The 18,455-nt window shown below is 38.9% G+C and overlaps 1 protein-coding gene across 1 annotated transcript in view; it reads left to right on the forward strand.

Annotated features, from left to right (window-relative positions):
* Positions 1 to 18,455, forward strand: part of LOC102997685 (cytidine monophosphate-N-acetylneuraminic acid hydroxylase) — a 269,255-nt gene that overhangs the window by 240,697 nt on the left and 10,103 nt on the right. Inside the window, exons 10-15 of the mRNA XM_057554267.1 lie at positions 172 to 253; positions 1,028 to 1,165; positions 3,577 to 3,712; positions 11,295 to 11,435; positions 14,961 to 15,135; positions 16,715 to 16,831. Of these exons, the coding sequence (XP_057410250.1) occupies positions 172 to 253; positions 1,028 to 1,165; positions 3,577 to 3,712; positions 11,295 to 11,435; positions 14,961 to 15,135; positions 16,715 to 16,831 (789 nt within the window). The remainder of the gene's footprint in view (positions 1 to 171; positions 254 to 1,027; positions 1,166 to 3,576; positions 3,713 to 11,294; positions 11,436 to 14,960; positions 15,136 to 16,714; positions 16,832 to 18,455) is intronic.

Below are 18,455 nucleotides of genomic sequence, written 5' to 3' on the forward strand. Positions count from 1 at the left end.
AAATAAAAGGTGGCTTTTCTCTCCATTTATCAATGGTATGATTCTACTGGATAATAAATCCAGTTCTGAATAAAAGGGATTTCTTTCCAGAAGAGATGACAATTTCTTCAAATATTGAATTAAAAGCCAAACTGACATAAACAGTTATTGGTTTTATTGTTAAAATTCCAGGTAGACAAAAATCTTCGATTCATGATCTTGATGGATGGTGTTCATCCTGAGATGGACACTTGCATTATCGTGGAATACAAAGGTATTTTCTTATTCTCATTAACAGTGAAAAATGAAAAATATTCTTGGTAAGAAGGATAATAAGAGCTATCCAAAATTTCATCCTATGTTCATCTTCTTCTTCCATCTTCATTTTCCATAGAATACAATATATTCTATCCCTGTCTTAGGAAAAGGGGGTGTCATTCAGATAATCTTACAGAGAACAAATTAGCAGTAACATGCTCGATGTAGTGACAGGTGCAAAGATTTTTTTTCATAAGGCAACAGATATTCTATATTTCACCTATAGTAACTTATTCAAAACTGCCTTTATTGAATAAGTGTTTTACTTTCATCTTGAAATATTATGATGTAACGTAATCGTACACTTCTGCCTTTCATGTGAGAAGATGGCTTTACGCCAACAATCATTGAATAGAATTTCCAGGGGGTTGAGAGATTTGTGTTGATTTGGTTACTCTTTCCCCTGCATCCTTTGGGCTCAACATCTGAAGATAGCTGGCCGAGGAAAGTAGTCTTTCTACGATCCAGAGTGGAATCAAGCTAACTCTCCTCACCCAGAACCCACCAATCAGACAGGATGAGCTTATTCACTTGAAAGTTCAAAATGTGCTATTGAAGAGTTTAGATTTTGAAATCTTACTCTCTCTTTTCCTTGGACATAAGCAACTCTTCTATAATTGAATGAGTCAGATTATACAGACTTACATGGAAGACTTTGTTGACCTGGAATTTCAAACTGTGGTTTTCAAGATTTCACCTTGAGTATTGATGCCACTTTATTTTTCCACAGGTCATAAAATACTCAATACAGTGGATTGCACCAGACCCAATGGGGGAAGGCTGCCTATGAAGGTTGATCTAATGATGAGTGATTTTGCCGGAGGGGCATCAGGCTTTCCGATGACTTTCAGTGGTGGAAAATTTACTGGTAATACTTTATATCAAAGTGATGCCAAGGAGCAGGCATGGCGCTTTGCTAAATGCCGTGCGAATCAATACAGAGATAATTAAGACATGATCCTTCCCCACAAGAAGCTTACGATCTTTTTGGGAAACCAGACTTGCAAATCACAGATACACAAGCTAAAGTTTCCAGCTCAGAATATGCTGATGGAGCATGAAGGAAACACTAAGGAGATTAGGGGGCATCTCAGGAAAAGTCAAGAAAAAGAATCATTTGGATCAATTTGATTCCTGATGTAGACTGTAGAGCAGAACAGGAAGAGTCTGACATTGGTAATCCAGGCTTAAATGCTCTTGGAATGTGGTTCAGAATAGGGTGTGGGCAACTCGAGGTGGGCACATCCCCTTGGACTTGTGGAATGCCCATACAGGGGAGGGATGAGGCAAAGGAAGCCCCTCTAAAGTATGGGGTTTCTGGGGGCCGGGGAAATAGTGGTCAAAGAGTACAGACTTCTAGTTATAAGGTGAGTAAGTTCTGGGGATGTAACGTACAGCACGATGACTATAGTTAACAGTACCGTGCTATATACTTAAAAGTTGCTAAGAGGGTAGATCTTACATGTTCTCATCACACACACAAAATGGTAATATGTGAGGTGATGGAGGTTAACCAGCCTTATCGTGGTAATCATTTAGCCATACATGCATGTAATGAACCCATCCTGGTGTATACCTTTAACTTATGTAATATTATATATCAGTTATATCTCAAAGCTTGAAAAAAATGTGGGGTCCAAGGCAGAAGCTCTTCTGCTCTGGGTCTAAGGGTGGTGCTAGGGTTGGGATGGGGGAGGGCGTGTAAGTGGTATATTTTGTTCCTACTTTTGCTCAGTATGTAAGCATTTCTAGCACTGTAAGTTCTCAATATATGTCCACTTAATAAATTAATATTTTCTGTAAGTGATCTCTGTTTAGCAATGTGGCAGAAATGCCCTACTTGCAGTATGAGGAAAGCCTGTCCAGTTCCTTCCTTTCTTCTCTGAGTCTGTGGTCATTGCCTCCCAGAATGAGTCACCAGTGAGAGATAGAGGGGAGGTGCTGTCATTACGGGGTTAACAGTGTGACTGGGGAGGTGACATATACCTACTAAAGGGTAGCTAGCATACCTCCATTCTTATGTGGGTATGTGTGTGTGTGTGTGTGTGTGTGTGTATGTGCAGGCGCACACGCACATACATTTAAAAAGGTCTAGAATATACCAAAGTGTTAATAGTGGTTATGTCTACCTTATGGATAACTTATTTTTTTCTGTATCCTTGTCTGTGTTTATCAGATTTTCATAGCAGTAACAGTAGGAGCAGTTCCCTGACATGGTACCCCACATGCTCTGGGCCCTGCCTAATTTCAACTTCCTTTACTGCCTGTATCCCCATTGTTTGACAAGTGTCAGCCCATACTGGCCTGCTTTTTGTTCCTCAGACCCAATACACCAAGTCCATCTGTGCCCTGGACCTTTGTATGTGCTGTTTCCGCTGCCTGGAGTGCTATTGCCTTTGACCTCCACGTGGTCGACAACTTCTATGTCTCTGTCTGTGTTCTGTGATTCCAATGTCATCTTCACTAACTGCCCTAATATGCCCCTCCACCGCACACCTCATCACCCCAGCCACTCTCCATCCCGTGGCCCTGTTTTACTTTCTTCCTAGCTCATCACTCTTTGAAATGAACTTATTTCCTTATTCCTTATTTGCTTCTTTCACTAGAATGAATGCTCCATAAGAGCAGGGACCTGCTTTATCTTGTTCACCACTGTATTCTCAGTGCCTAGAACTACGTCTGGCACATAGTAGGTGCTCAATAAATATCAATCAAATGAACGAACGAGCAAACGAACAAATGAACAACCTGTGAGGTAGGCAACATGATTCTATTTCACAGAGGAGAAAACAGACTTAAAGAATTTAAGTGATGGAGCTGCATTTTGATCCTAAGTCTTAACTGACTCCAATATCCACGCCCTTGACCACTGTGCATCGCCTGGGTGTAATGAACATGCTTTGCTTTTATAATCCATCCAAATAGCAAAGCCATTTCCATGTTAGTAGAGAGTTAAGCATTACAAGAATTACAGTGCCCTTAAAATATGCATGCATGCAAGATACAACTACACATGCCACGCAGTTTATTCAGCTAGGGTCCAAATGAATTGCCATTAACAAGGAGAGGGTTCAGTGTCTCTGGCTGGTTTGGGAACATTTTCCTAGTAACCAACTGAAATTTGCAAAATAAAGCCACTAAAGACAAGGAGCTTTGCTCTATGTCTGCATTAGTCAGCTGTCAATTTTTATCTCCTGAAAGCCTTCTAATCTACTAGAACTCTTGTTTTCCTGTGATTTCTGAACAGAGGAAATTCTAATCCAAACCCTGTTATTCCAGAGGAATGGAAAGCCCAATTCATTAAAACAGAAAGGAAGAAACTCCTGAACTACAAGGCTCGGCTGGTGAAGGACCTACAACCCCGAATTTATTGCCCTTTTGCTGGGTATTTTGTGGAATCTCACCCATCAGACAAGTATGGCTGGACGTTTTGCATAACATATTTACACATGAGTTAATGTATGCTGGGATGAATGATTTAGCTGTGAATACAACATGAAATGAGAAAAAGTAATTAGTAGGAGTCTGGAGCTTATTTAACAAGCTACCTGGGAACAGAGAGCCATGCTTGACAGCTAGAGTTAATTCAGATAGATTTTGTCCAGAAGGATCCTGGAAAGAATGAAGGCAACTGATATGTATTCAGTATACACTAGGAATTGAACTGGGGCTTTTAATCATTTAGTCTTCCAATGACACTGTAAGGTAGGTGTTATTATGCCTGTTTAAGTTAGGGAATCTGAAACTCAGAGAGGCTAAGGGACTTGCTTGAAGTCACCCCGCTGGAAACACTGGAGGTGAGAAATGAATCCTGGTATGCCTAGCTCTAAAGCTATTTTCTCTATACCACACTACCTCTCAGAATAGAGACTGTATGATTATCAAGTTATTTTCTCATTTTTGAGTATCTAAAAGGACTTCTCTTGCAGCGACATAACTTCTAGATCTTGTTTTTCAAGTGTATTTTTGGAGGTCAATGAGTTTTCTCTGAGAATGTTTAAATGTTGAGTTTTCATTTTAATGGTCAAATGAATGACAATCTTAATACTGGGTATTGCACAAGATTTCATAAATGTGAATATTCACACTTATGGTTCTTTTTTTGGTCACTTTGATACCAAGTCATCATTAAAGATTTAGCAGTTAACTTTTAATAAAATGTTTCTCAAACAGGAGAAACTTCAAATTTAAGAAACATTGGTTTTAGTTCAGCTTAACTACTGTTTTTAGATTGGATTGTCCTTCTTTGGACTTTACTACTGTCAGGTGCCTGTGCTGGGGAAGTGCCTTTCCTTTTCTCTCAAAACATGGACCCTGTGATCCAAAATTTCTTATGAATTACTAAAGCCAAACTAAACATTTGCAATACTGTTAGTGTCCTTTTGAGATTTTGAGTAGACCTGCTAGGGCCAAACTATGAGAACACTTATTATTTATATTGCAATCACATTAACTATATAAATTAGTTTAGTATAAATGATATCATTTTGTTATTTAGTCCAAAAACAAGGCATGTCTTTTCATTTGTATAGGTTTTCTTTTGTGTCATTCAGTGGCATGTTAAAGTTTTCTTTATATAAGACTCACACACTTCTGGTTATGTTTATTCCTAGATATTTTCACTTTTTCTTTTGGTTGCTATTGCAAATGCAGTCTTTTCTATAATTATATTTCCTAAGTAGTAGTTGTTTTAATTGTTTGGAATAGTTTTCAGCTGATTTTCTTTAAATCATCTGCAAATAGTGGTAGTGATACCTCCTTTCATTACTTTATATGTCTGATTCATTGATGTTGTTTTGTTGGATTATTTCAAGTAAAATATTCCTGACTTAGAATGTTTATGCTCACTTAACTATGAAGGATGGAAGATGGAGTAGGTACAGTGGAATTAATGGAGGTAGACAGCAAATGAAGGACTTAGTGAACCAGGGAAGGGTTGTCTGTGTCAAGTGACAATGATACAGAACCAGGGGAATGAGCTACTCCAATATTACTAGAAGTTGATGGCCCTGGAAAACTTCCCTTCAATTTCCCCCAAACCCTTCAGTTTTCTAAAGAAAATACTAGTTATCAGTGAATAGGTGTGTCTCACACTCAATCTTGATCTAGAGCGAAATGACAGTTAATGCGACAAAAATAAACTTCTCAGTGCCAACCAATGTAGACATGGCACAAAGGTTTCACTTAAATGCACTAAGATTCAGTGTAGTTAAGAATCAGTATGGCATAGACACCAAGCAATCAGAACAGATAACAGGTAGTGCTGGATCAGGTCCTGGAGGCTCTGCTCTCTCAAACTTTAATCCTTTAGTTGACTGAATTGAGAGAGAGCTAGGAGGCCCCAGGGGAGGGTCAGGTGCCTGGGACAGCAAAGAGGGCACTCAGGGAAGCAGCTTTGAACCAACTGGCATAGAACTATTTCAGTATTTTAGCAACTGTTATGCCTTCTGGCTGAACAACAATCTGTCCTTAGAACAATGGAAAAAGAGAAGAGATTCTGCTGCCATTTCCAGCTCTCACATCACACTACGTGGAAATACCCAAGAACTAAGGGATTAGACTGTGGTGGTATTTTGCATACCACACTGCTTTGGACAGTGGTGAGCATCTGTTAAAAGATATAAAGAGAAAGCATGTCTAAGATAAATCCAGGAGAGTCTGAAAAGGTGAAAACAGTGGGTTGTTCTATCACTTTCATGTTCTTAGTTATGGGTCACTCAAGTAAAAAGTACAAAATCGATAGCTATATTTGCCACATGACACTGTGGAGAGTATTAAAGTCAGGCCAGTGAGGAAGTATTATGGAACTTGAATTTTTTAAAAAACTCGGAGAATTTCCTAAATTGGCTTCATGTTAAATGTTCCATGTCAAAGCATGTAGTCTGAATGTAGATAAGTTAAGCATCCTTTGGGATGATCTACGGTCTAAGGTTTAACTAGAGAAGATGAACCAGACAAGATAATGGACATTTGAAGTGACTTAATCTATTACCTAAAATGTGAGAAGGAAATAATTTTTTGCATCGGACCCACAAAGGGTTCTCTGCCTGAGAGGTTAAAAATGGAATTGTACCCCAGACTCAGGTGTATTAGAGAGGTAGAGAGATGGGCTGTATCTGTGGAAAAACAGAAATACAAGCAGAGAAAAGAATGCATTGTTCATATGGAAAACTTCAAGTAACTGGACTTCTAGTCATAAACCATGGAGACTAGAAGGTGGTAAGATAGTATTTTTAAATTGCTTAAAGAAAAGAATGGTCAAGATAGACTCTATATCCAGTGAAAATATCCTTCAGGAGTGAGGGTAAAATAAAAACATTCCCAGATGAAGGAAAACTAAGGCAATTCATTATAAGAAGACCTACTTTAAAAGAAATGCCAAAGAAAGTTATTTAGATAAAAGGGAAATGACACTAGAGGGAAACTTGTGGAGGGACCACACTACCCAATTGTAAGACTTGCTATAAAGCTCCAGTAATCAAGACAGCATGATATTGATGAAGGGATAAACACATAGATTAATGGAATAGAGTCCAAAAACAGAGCCACCCAAATATAGCCATTTGATTTTTGACAAAGGTACAAAAACAATTCAGTGGAGAAAAGATAGTCTTTTCAATAAATGTTATTGAATGTTGAGCAATTAATTGGACATTCATATGCAAAAACTGAACCTCAATATAGTAGACCCTGCACTGTATACCAAAAAATAAGTCAAAATAGGTCATAGATCGAAATGTAAATGTAAAAGTATGAAATTTTTAGAGGAAAATATAGGAGAAAATCTTCATGACCTTGGGTTAAGCAAAGACTTCTTAGGACACCAAAAGCACAATCCATAAGTGAAAATTTTAATAAATTGGGCTTTATCAAAATTAAAATTTTTGCTCTGTGAAAGACACTGCTAAGAGAATGAAATGATAAACTACAGACCATGAGAAAAAGTTTGCAAATCATATATCTCATTAACAATTTGTATCTAGAATATATAATGAACTTTCAAAAATTAGTGTAAGGAAACAAAGAACTCAATAATAAATGGGCAAAACATTTTGAACAGATACTCCACCAAAGAAGATATATTGATGCAAATGAGCATAAGAAATGACGTGCCCATATCACTAGTCATTAGAGAATGCAGATTAAAACCACAATGAAATAAGAATTAAAGTTAATAAAATTTTGAAAGATTAACACTATCCAGTTATGGCAAAGATACAGAGCAATAGGACCTCTCAGACATTGCTGTTGAGAATTCAAAATGATACAGCTATCTGGAAAGCAGTATGGCTGTTGCTTTAAATATACATTTATCATACGACCCAGAAATTCCATTCATGGGTATTTACTCTAGAGAAGCTAAACTTTTATTCACACAAAACTGTACACAAATATTAATAGTAGTTCTAGTCATAATTACCAAATCAACTCAAATGTCCTGCAACAGGTGAATGGATAAACAAACCGTGGTATATCCACACCATGGAATACAATAAAAAATAAATAACTATTGATATACACAACAACCTGGTTGAATCTCAAAGGTATCGTGCTGAGTGAAAGAAGTCAGTCTCAAAAGATTATATATTGTGATTCCACTTATATGACATTCTGAGAAAGGCAAAACTATTGGGATGGAGAAAAAAGTCAGTGGTTGCCAGAGGTTAGGCTGAGGGGAAGGGAGGGTTTGACTAAAAAGGGCCAACATGGGGGAGTTTTGAGAGAACAGAATATAGAGCAGAGAGAAGTGCTCTGTATCCTGATTTTAGTAGTAGCACAAATCTATACATGTGTTAAAATTCATAGAGCTGTTCTCCAAAAAAAGTCCAAAAATTGGATCTAAGTAAATCTTAAAAATCAAAAAAACAACAACAAAAAAGCTAACAGTTATTCTTAACACCTCAGTCATTTTAATTAAAGCTACATATTTATTTAGGTCATATTTGTGATACAACAAATATATATGCACATCTTATATAATAGACAACCCCTTGAAAAAACCAAAATATACAATTAATCCATTTGGTAGTATTTGAAGCATAGTTTTATTATTTTAAATGTTAAAATCTTTTAGATGTTTTAATTTTGCTTTTATAAGATTCTGTCAATTGTATAGAGCATCTATTTGATCACAAAGTGACTCAGCCCCTAACATTAATAGTGTTTTTATGAGCAAGTACCAGTACCATCTGCTTCATTGCTGATCACTTTATGACCAGTACCTGGAGCATTTTGTGAACAAAGGTCAGGGACTGCCCACATGCAGACAGGGAATGCATATGTCTTTCTACTCTGAGACTACACTTACCTGTAAATTTGTTGGATAGTAAAGAAACCAGTCCTTGAGATAAGTTTTTATGACGAAATCCTGTAAGTACTGGCCATAATTTCTCATCCATTGAGGCAGCAGAGTACAGTAGGGGAAATGGTGTACATGGAATTTAGGGTCTTTCCTACTACCACTTATTAGGACCAATTTTTTTGACTTCTCTGGGCTTCATGTGACTCATCATTAAAATCTGACTGTTTTCACTTTGAAGTTCTTCTTTGTCCTCTGATGACATATCTATATGTGTCTAGTCACTTAATATGTCCTTTTGCTGATATGTTTCCTTCTATATTACCTTCTTGTTGATATTACTTAGCTGTCCCTCATCTTCCAAATATTTCCAGAAAGATTGGCCTAAGGTTAAAATATAATTTCTTTCGATCAATGCTGTTCATCATTCATTCATTCATTTATTGAGCAGCATGTGCTAGGTGCTGGAGAACTAGAGATGAAATGACTGTCTTCAGAGTTGGAAGAGAAAAACAATGGTAATACAGAATGATAAATGTTATGGTACATGTATGTTCTGGAGGCAATGGGATACAGATGGGAGTCGGAAAATGACTACTGGATGAGACTATGAAGCAAAGTTTTGAAGTATGAGTAGACACCCACCAGCAAAGATGGAAGGATGCTGAGATGACAGGTTGCAGTTCAGTGTAGGGGACTGAGGCGGGTGTATTGGGGGGGGGGCAGTGGGAACCAGACAGTGAACACCACTGTGTGCCACTCCACATGGCTTGGATTTTATCCTTAAGAATGGGAAACCTGGTGAAGGAGTCTAACAAGGAACAGAGACATGATCAGATGTGCACTGGAGAGGTTAGGTTGTATGTCTGTGTGGTGGGAAGGGAGACAGGAATGTCGATCCTGGAGTACAGTTTGAAAATCATTACAATAATCTCAGAAGGACTGATGAATGACAGTGGGGATTGAGAATTCAGATTCTAGAAATATAAAGGAGGTTGAATTGCAAGAACTTGGAGACGAACTGGGTATAATGGTTTCTTACTTAAGGACACTTGACCACTTAATGTGATGCTGCCATTTAAAGTAGTTATAAGTCACACTTCTGTGTATTAGTAGTTGGCAGATGTTACCCTCTGTACGCACAATACCCTTCAGAGGGCAGCGTCTGGGTATTAATTTTATTATTATTTTAGAGAGGCAGACAAAGAAGCATCAAGAAGTTAAAGACTTTTGTGAACGCCACACATTATGTTTTAGGAAGAGTAATCTGATAGCATCCCGGTTCGGAGGCAGGGAGATCAGTTGGTGAACCATTTTGAGACTAGAGCTAGTAAGATGATGAGACAAAGAGGTGACACTGCTTCAAATTGAGGACTGTGCCAGTGGGAGGACATTCACATGTGTAGGAAGGGACAAGTTAGACATCTTTGGGTGGAGAGGTATCTTTACTCATGTCTGCAAGATCATAAATGATGTAAGTCACCTTGGTGCTATAGAAATACAAATGCTTACATATGTTTTGTGTTTGTCTATCTGACTGAAAATATCTATCCAGTCTAGGTAACCCAGTTGTAGCTCAAGAAAGTAAAATTCCCTTGAACAGAAATGTCTGTCCATGTAACCCAGGTCTGACGAAACACAGTGACAAATCCTGGATCTCTCTTTTTCTGCTCCAGCATCACCACAATTACCTTCCCATATGACATTAAAATTGATGATTTACAGCTTTTCCAGAAAGACTGTGGCTTGGAATTAAATTTGGGAGATACCCAGTGCAATAGCACAATTAGAAACTAGATCTCAGGATGGACTCTGAGGATGTGTGTGCTCTTTTGTAACAGGTGGATTTTAATGGTTTTGAATGGAAAACCTTTTTGGGGGGAGGGGGTTTATAAACAACAGAAATTTATTTCTCAAACTTCTGGAGACTGGAAAGTCCAAGAACCAGGTGCTGGCAGATTTGGTATCTAGTGAGGGCCCACTTCCTGGTTCATAGACACCTGTCTTTTTAAATAGAACCTCACATGATGGAAGGGGTTGGAAAGACTTATCAGACTTTACTCCCAAGGCTGGGGAGAGGCTCCGCCTTGTGGCCTCCTGGGAAGGATAAGCCCTGCTTTGGCGGTGGAGAGCTGAGTGGACACTGCCGACCTGGGGCAAGTCACCTGACCCCTCTGATCCTTAGTCTCTTTCTCTATAAAACAAGAGTAATTAATAATGGCAGGTATCTCAGTGGGTGGTGAAGATAAAATCAATTCGTTCATGTTAAACGCTTAGTATATACCTGTCAAGTAATATTTAATCATCTATATATTTCATTAATATTAAACATAAGAAAATGAATAACTATGCTATAAACTGAAACTAACACACTACTGTAAATAACTATACTTCAATTTTTAAAAACTGGAAAAAAATACAAGATTGTGCTATTCTTACTTCTTTATAATAGTCTTGCTACATCTAACTTCAATTCCAATCACTATGTGATTATACTAAAAGACAAAGTATAAATAATAGCTGTTCCCTAATTAGGGACATTAGCCCAAATATAGTCTTTATTTTTCATGGGAGAAGTGCAGGGGGATTGGGAAGTAGGAATGCAGAGGAAACAAACAAACAAAAATTCTGTCATTGTTCTAATCAAAATTTCATCTGAGAGTAAACTTTCTTACATGGGAATGTTCTTATTTCTCAGGTATATTAAGGAAACAAACATCAAAAATGACCCAAATGAACTCAACAATCTTATCAAGAAAAATTCTGATGTGTTAACATGGACCCCACGACCTGGAGCCACTCTTGATCTGGGTAGGATGCTAAAGGATCCAACAGACAGGTGTGGCTTAAATACTTACAGAGAAAAAAATGATTCAGGGATTTTTTCAATTTTATGAGAAAATAAAGGACATACCTATGGTCTCTTGGTAGGTCCCTAGTTGTCAGAATATTAAGTTTTTATTGAGTAGCATCCTGAGCTTGTCATGCATTAAGATCCACACATCACTTTTTAAAATGGAAGTCTTTTTTTCTTTTTAATTAATAGCTACTTTTTATTTATTTATTTATTTTTGGCTGTGTTGGGTCTTCGTTTCTGTGCGAGGGCTTTCTCTAGTTGTGGCAAGTGGGGGCCACTCGTCATCGCGTTGCGCAGGCCTTTCACTATTGCGGCCCCTCCCGTTGCGAGGCACAGGCTCCAGACGCGCAGGCTCAGTAATTGTGGCTCACAGGCCTAGTTGCTCCGTGGCATGTGGGATCTTCCCAGACCAGGGCTCGAACCCGTGTCCCCTGCATTAGCAGGCAGATTCTCAACCACTGCGCCACCAGGGAAGCCCCTAAAATGGAAGTCTTAACTGTCTAAAGAAAATAAACTATTAAATAAGTATCTTTCAAATCTAGGGGAAAAAAGACTGAGTTTGTTCTCAGTCCTATATAATAATTTTCTCATCCTATGTAATCATTACTCAAACGTTTTCCTCATCTCAGAGCCTTACTTGAGAACAAAGAGTGAGGAAGTTTTTTCTATGAAGGACAATTGATGCAGCTCAAAAATAAGTTGTCTGAAGTAAAAAGCAATAAGCATGAGAATTCGTTTTCATATCAGTATAAACATTACCCAACTGCCAGTTCCACAGACAGTACCTTTGAACAAGTAACAGTGCACTGGGAGTGCAATTCAGGAAAAGTTACTATTGATGTCACAGACCTATATTTTTACATATACTTGTCTTGAGCCAAATGGAACAGTTAGTTCTTCACCCTTATTTAGAAATGGACTGAACGTGTTGGAGAGCTGGGCACACAGCTGCCAAAAGCACACCCCTCTCCTAGCCTTACCCTTGCAAAGTTGGTGTGAATGGCGCAGCCAGCTGATTAGGCCCTTTTGCTAACTTCCCATATCCAACTAGTTACCAAATCTGGTCAATTCTTCATAAATCTCTCACAAATCCACCACTCGTCTCCAGCCTCTTCCGTCGTGACCTTAATTCGGCCTCTCACAATTTGTTTTCACCTAGCTTCAAGCAGCGGCCCTTGACTTGGCTCTGTGCCTCCACCCTGCTCTCCTCTGATCTGTCCTCCATGCCAGCCTTTTTCAATCTGCTGGCCACAGTCCGCTGGTGGGTTGTAAAATCAATGGCATTGATCACGACCGGCATTTAAAAAAATGAAATAGAATAAAATAGAATAGACCTGAGTACATTGCCCGAGTACATATAACAAGGAGTAGTATTATTTCAGGAGACTTTGTTTCACAGGTATGCTTGGTATGTGGACCCCCAGGGTCCTCAAGTAAAATATAATTCTTACTGGGATCATAAGCAAGGAAAGCCTCCACTCTGCATTGTTGCCGAAGAAACCTTTTTTAAATGCAAAACTCTTCCTGTTCCTTTCCCTGCTTAAAATGCCTTAGGATCTCCCCAGTACCTCTAGGATAAAAGCAGTTTGTATTCTCCAGATCAAGGGTGAGAGAAGTTTTTAATTATTTCAGGATTTAGCAGGACATTCAAGAGTCTGGCATTTGGCACTTGCAGAATTCTCCATCATTTCTCTCCATTTCCCCAGATGTATCCTATGGTAATAATCCTCAAACTTGAATGAACATCAGAATAACTTGAGGCACTTGGATAAATGCAGCTCCCTGGGCTCGACCCCCTGAGATTCTGATTCAGTAGATCTGAGGCAGAGCCTGGGAATCTGCATTTGTATCATTGTGTCACACCAAAGCATTCTGGGTAACAAGAGAGTCGATATTGTTGGATTCTCAGTAGTAAGACAGAGTGTAAGGACACAGGGAGACAAAGTGCTTAACTCTGCCTTGTGAGGGGAGGAGGGGCCAGGAGAGAACAGGAAATGTGGTCAAGGAAAGCTCAATCTGAAGTCTTAGGCATTTGAGCTATGTCTTAGAGATCAGGAGGAGGTTATAATTAAGAGAGACAGATGGAGATTCCAGTCAGAGGGACTGACACGTGCTGGAGAAGGGAGGTGTAAATAGTGTCATGAGTTTGGTGAGTGCAGATACTTTAAGTGAATAGACCTATGCCATTCATTCGGAAATGATTTATTGAACTCCTTCTGTATACCTGGCATCATACTAAGTACAAAGAAACAGCTGTGAAGAGGTCCTTCCCTCATGAATCCAACCATCCACCTGACTGTAGGGTTGGTAAGTGAAGGTGGAGGAAAAGGATGAGATGGGAATGCCCTGTCGGGCCAGGGTCGGAAAGGACTTGTGAGACAGTCCAAGGAACTTGCCTGTGAATAAGAAGAACTTGAGAAAGTTATAAAGCGAAGAAGGAACATTACTGCGTTGTGTTTTAGAAAAACTACTTTACTTTTTGGAAGACCATGTCCTGGGGAAGAGGCCACAGGGGGAAGAACTAGAGTCAGGGAGGCCAGCTGGAGACTGAAGCTTTATCCAGGGAGAGATTAGTGAGGCTGTAAACTGAGATGAGGGGAGGAGTTGGAGAAGCAGATTTGACATTCTTTTAGAAGTTAGAAACTTTAGATTTTGATAAGTAATTTATTATTGAAACCAGTGCCTCTCTAGCTTTGGGCAAATAATGGACTAAAAGTGTTGTTTTGATAAGTGGGACATAGTTACCAAATCTCTACTAGCCAGGTGCCCATTTCGCTCCTCATCTTTCCCTTATCCAGATCACATCCTATTCTATTGCCAGGATTCAAGATTCCACGTTCCATGCAATGATCCATCTTCACACTGGATGGACAGCTCTAGGAATGTCAGAGAACTCTCTCGTCCATATTGCTGACTGGGCTTACATACAGAGTTGCCCATCTGTCTGAGAGCTGTGGTTTGATTAGTATAGTGAGAGGACCATATATTAGAGACACAAAATTCTGCGTATATCTCAAAGATAGGCTAAAGTCATTCCTATGTTCAACAAATATTTATGGGGCCCGTTCTATGTGCCAGTCATGGTTGCTGCTCTCATCAAACTTATATTCTAGTGGAGGTGGGGGGCAGGGCAGGAGTGAGCAGACTTCCACAAAATCAATATGACCACTTATATTCAACATTTCCATAATTTAGTTATTTGAGCCGAAAGGGTCCACATCAGTGGTTTTCCAATTTTTGTTTCCCCGACGCGGACTTTTATCTTTAAATGTATTCTGACTTGGAGAGCCATCACACTAAACAATTAACAGGAGCTGTTCTGGTTTAGGCTGGGCTGGGGCCCTACCCCTCAGTGTTCCCCGAGGCTCTTCTGTGAGACCCCTTGGTATCATCTGAACAGTCTTAAAGCTGCTTGTCTGGTTGACTGTTGAAATTGAAGTGCTAATTTCTGCCTTCCTTATTTGTTGCTTTCTTCTTTCCTTGTTCTCTCACGTTTGTGTCTTTAAGCAAAGGCATCATAGAGCCTCCAGAGGGGACTAAAATTTACAAGGATTCCTGGGACTTCGGACCATATTTGAGAATCTTGAATGCTGCTGTAGGAGATGAAATATTTCGTCACTCATGCTGGATAAAAGAATACTTCACTTGGGCTGGATTTAAGGATTATAACCTGGTGGTCAGGGTATGTTATGAAGTATTATTTGTCTTTACTGTCTTGTATTATGAAGTATTCCAATTTGTTTCTCAAAAAAACATTTATTAAGCCCTACCATCTGCTTCACAGAAAATAGATTGGACAATGTGCTAAAACAATCCCTTGTTGAAAATGTAGGGGACGTTCTGAGGTCCAGCTCAGTTTCTCTCTGGGAGCACTTTTTCCTCCCATCACCGTTGTTAGTTTTTGTTTTGTGGGTGTTTTGTTGTATTGTGTTTGTAGCAGAAACAGGTACTTAAACTGTGGAACAGGCAAGTGGGCTCCACTGGAGAGGTGGTGTCCTGTAGCAGCAGAGAAGCAGGTCATTCTTATCTGCAGCTGTGGTAAGGAATGAATTGCACAAACCATGAGGTCAGCTTAGAACTTAAATTAGCCCCAACATGTACGCACGGAGCTCAAAAGCCCAAGTGGTTCACGTTAGAAGCTGGTCACCAAAACTGAGGAGGTATCCAAAAACAAAATAAGTACCAACAGGCAGGGGGTGAAAGAGAAAGAGGAGGCCTGAAATGGGCTCGAAATCCCTGCAATACTTATATGTATATTTTATCCCACTTACATTTAGTGCCTGAATTTGTGCATGGGGAGAAAAGTTTAAGGAAAGCATCAGGAAATGGACAGCGTTCATACCCTTAGAAACAAAGACTGGTTACCCTCAGGCTGAGGGCTGTTCCCAAGTTTCCCTTTCAACCCCTGAACATTAATACTGGGTACCAGGCAACACTTAGCATTCTCAAGATCAGTGAGTCCTAAAAACCTACCTGGGGGTCAGTGCCAGTCTGTGACAAAGTTTTTGATGGTCAGTAATGAAACAAGTATGAGTATGCATGTGAGTGTGATTACAAAGATGTCAACTCTCTTTTCTTGGGATGAATTGTTATTATTCCAAGATTAGGTCCTTTCTATTTTTGAGGCATGAAAGCAGTCTTCCTTTAATGAAATAAAAAGATAGTAGATGTAAGAATTTTTTTTAAGTCCTCACTTAGCAAAATGAAATGTTGATGCCTACATTAGCTACCAAATATTTTTTAGAAAATTGTCTTTGAAACCCAAAGACCTGGGAAACATTGGTCTACATTATATTTTCAGTTGAGCAATTAGTATGAAAAAGAGAAAACATTTGGAATTTTCAATGACACTCTGTATATTTAGCTGCTATGTGATGGTGAGAAAAATTTCACATTTTATTTATTTTTTAGCCTGCAAACATACAGTGGTATTTGATATCTCATTACTAATAGTGCTTAAGATAATGATATCCTTCTCTGTAAATCTGATTGAAGCTAGTGATATGAAGCAGTTTTGCTAGTGTAGACGACTAGGATTAGAATTCAGTTCAGGAAAGAGGAGAGAAGGAGAGAGGGATTGAAGGAGGGGGTAGAGGAGGGGGGAATAGAAGAGAGCAGAGAGGAGAGACTCTTTTTGTATTAACTCCACTTCGTTGCTATCATTTAAGAGCATTTGGGTCTTGTATGTTCCAAAATTTTTTAAGGACCTTGACCACCAGATTGATATGCTTCTTCCCTTTACCATGTTGTCATTTGCACAGATGATTGAGACAGATGAGGACTTCAGCCCTTTTCCTGGAGGATATGACTATTTGGTTGACTTTCTAGATTTATCCTTTCCAAAAGAAAGACCAAGCCGGGAACATCCGTATGAGGAAGTAAGCAGGAACACCAGTGGCAGTGCTCCTTCCTTCCTTCCTTCCATCTTTCCTTCCTTCCTAAATAAACTTTTTAGATTGGAATAACCTTTAGATTTACAGAATAGTTGCAAGGATAGTACAGAGAGTATTGTTAACATCTTACTTTACTGTGCTACATTTGTCACAACTAACATGCCGATACTGAAACATTATTATTAACTAAACTCCATACTTGTTTCTTTTTGAGTTATTTGCAAAGATTGGCTTTTCTACCTGCTTCCTTCCAAACAGCTGACCCGCCTGCACTGTTATCAGACCTGCAAGCACTGACCTCTGCCTTCCTTGCCTTCTCTCCAGTGGTGTCTCTTTCCCCAAACAAACCCAATAGGTGGCTCTCTAAAGAAAGTGAAGTCAGCATAAACCAACACATAGTTTGTTGAGCTCCAATTTTTAACAAATCCCTAACCCACGGCAGGCATGGTGTTAAGAGCCGGGGCTTTGGACACAACGTCAAGACTGGGATGGGTACCCCATCCCTACGGATCAGGGTTATTGATTATGAGGCTTTGAGTCCCTGTCCGAGCCTTGGTGGTTTGTTTGTTTTTTTCCTTCCATTGGGCTTCTTCCCACCTTATCAGTTTTTTTTTTATTATAGTCAAATGACATAAAATATGTGAGCATACATTGTAATTTTAAATTCTATATAAACGCAAAAATCACTAAATAAATGAGGGTGTATAGTCTGCCCTTAAGTGTATTACACATGCCATATAAATGTGTGATGCCTTAATTATAGAGGTTTAAATTTACCTTTATAAAATAGATGTATTCTTAAACTACATTTTAATAATTTGACTTGTATTTTTATGTTTAGTACTTGCTGTTGAAGAGACTCTTATGGTGAAACTTTAGTAAAACCAATAATCCACTGCCTGCTTTATGGGTTTTAAAAAACTGGGTTTTCACATATAGGAAAACCCTACATAAAAAACACCCATTTTAACCAAAATGAATCTGCTAAATTTATTGCTTTATTTACCAAACACATACATAACACAGCTTCATAAATATTAGGTCATTTAATACAACCACCTCATGAACCCATATTACTATACTCCCCATTTATGGATGAGGAAAATGCCATGCCAATGGGTTATATAACCTGCCCAAGGTCATACAGCTAGTAAATGCATGGTGCAGGGCTTTGACCACAAGGGTCTAGCTCCAGATTCTGTGTATTTAGCCACTGTCTTGCTTCTTAACTCTGAATTTACAAAACTTATAAATTAAGGTATCTGTTGCCGTAAGGGAGATTTTTCTTTGGAATTTTTAAAATCACAAGTTCATTTAAAATATTTCATTGAAAAAAAGTCACTTTTCCACAGCTTTTCATAATGTATCTGTTGGATAAAGCAGGCAACAGCTCTCTTGCAGATTTAATACACCATGGGGTAAACCATCATGCCTGCTGTGTACGTGGTGGTCCCTATTTTGACTCTCAGTGCTTTTATCTCCCAGGATTTTAGTGAGATTTCTGTATGTTGAGGTTCATATATAGAGGATATGCCTATACTTGGAAGAGCTCCTTTTCTTGCCACCTGGAGCCTTCTCATATTGCCTTTTTTTTGAAGGTGGGGGCCAT

This window comes from Balaenoptera acutorostrata, chromosome 10 (genome assembly GCF_949987535.1).
Source record: "Balaenoptera acutorostrata chromosome 10, mBalAcu1.1, whole genome shotgun sequence".
NCBI lineage: Eukaryota > Metazoa > Chordata > Mammalia > Artiodactyla > Balaenopteridae > Balaenoptera > Balaenoptera acutorostrata.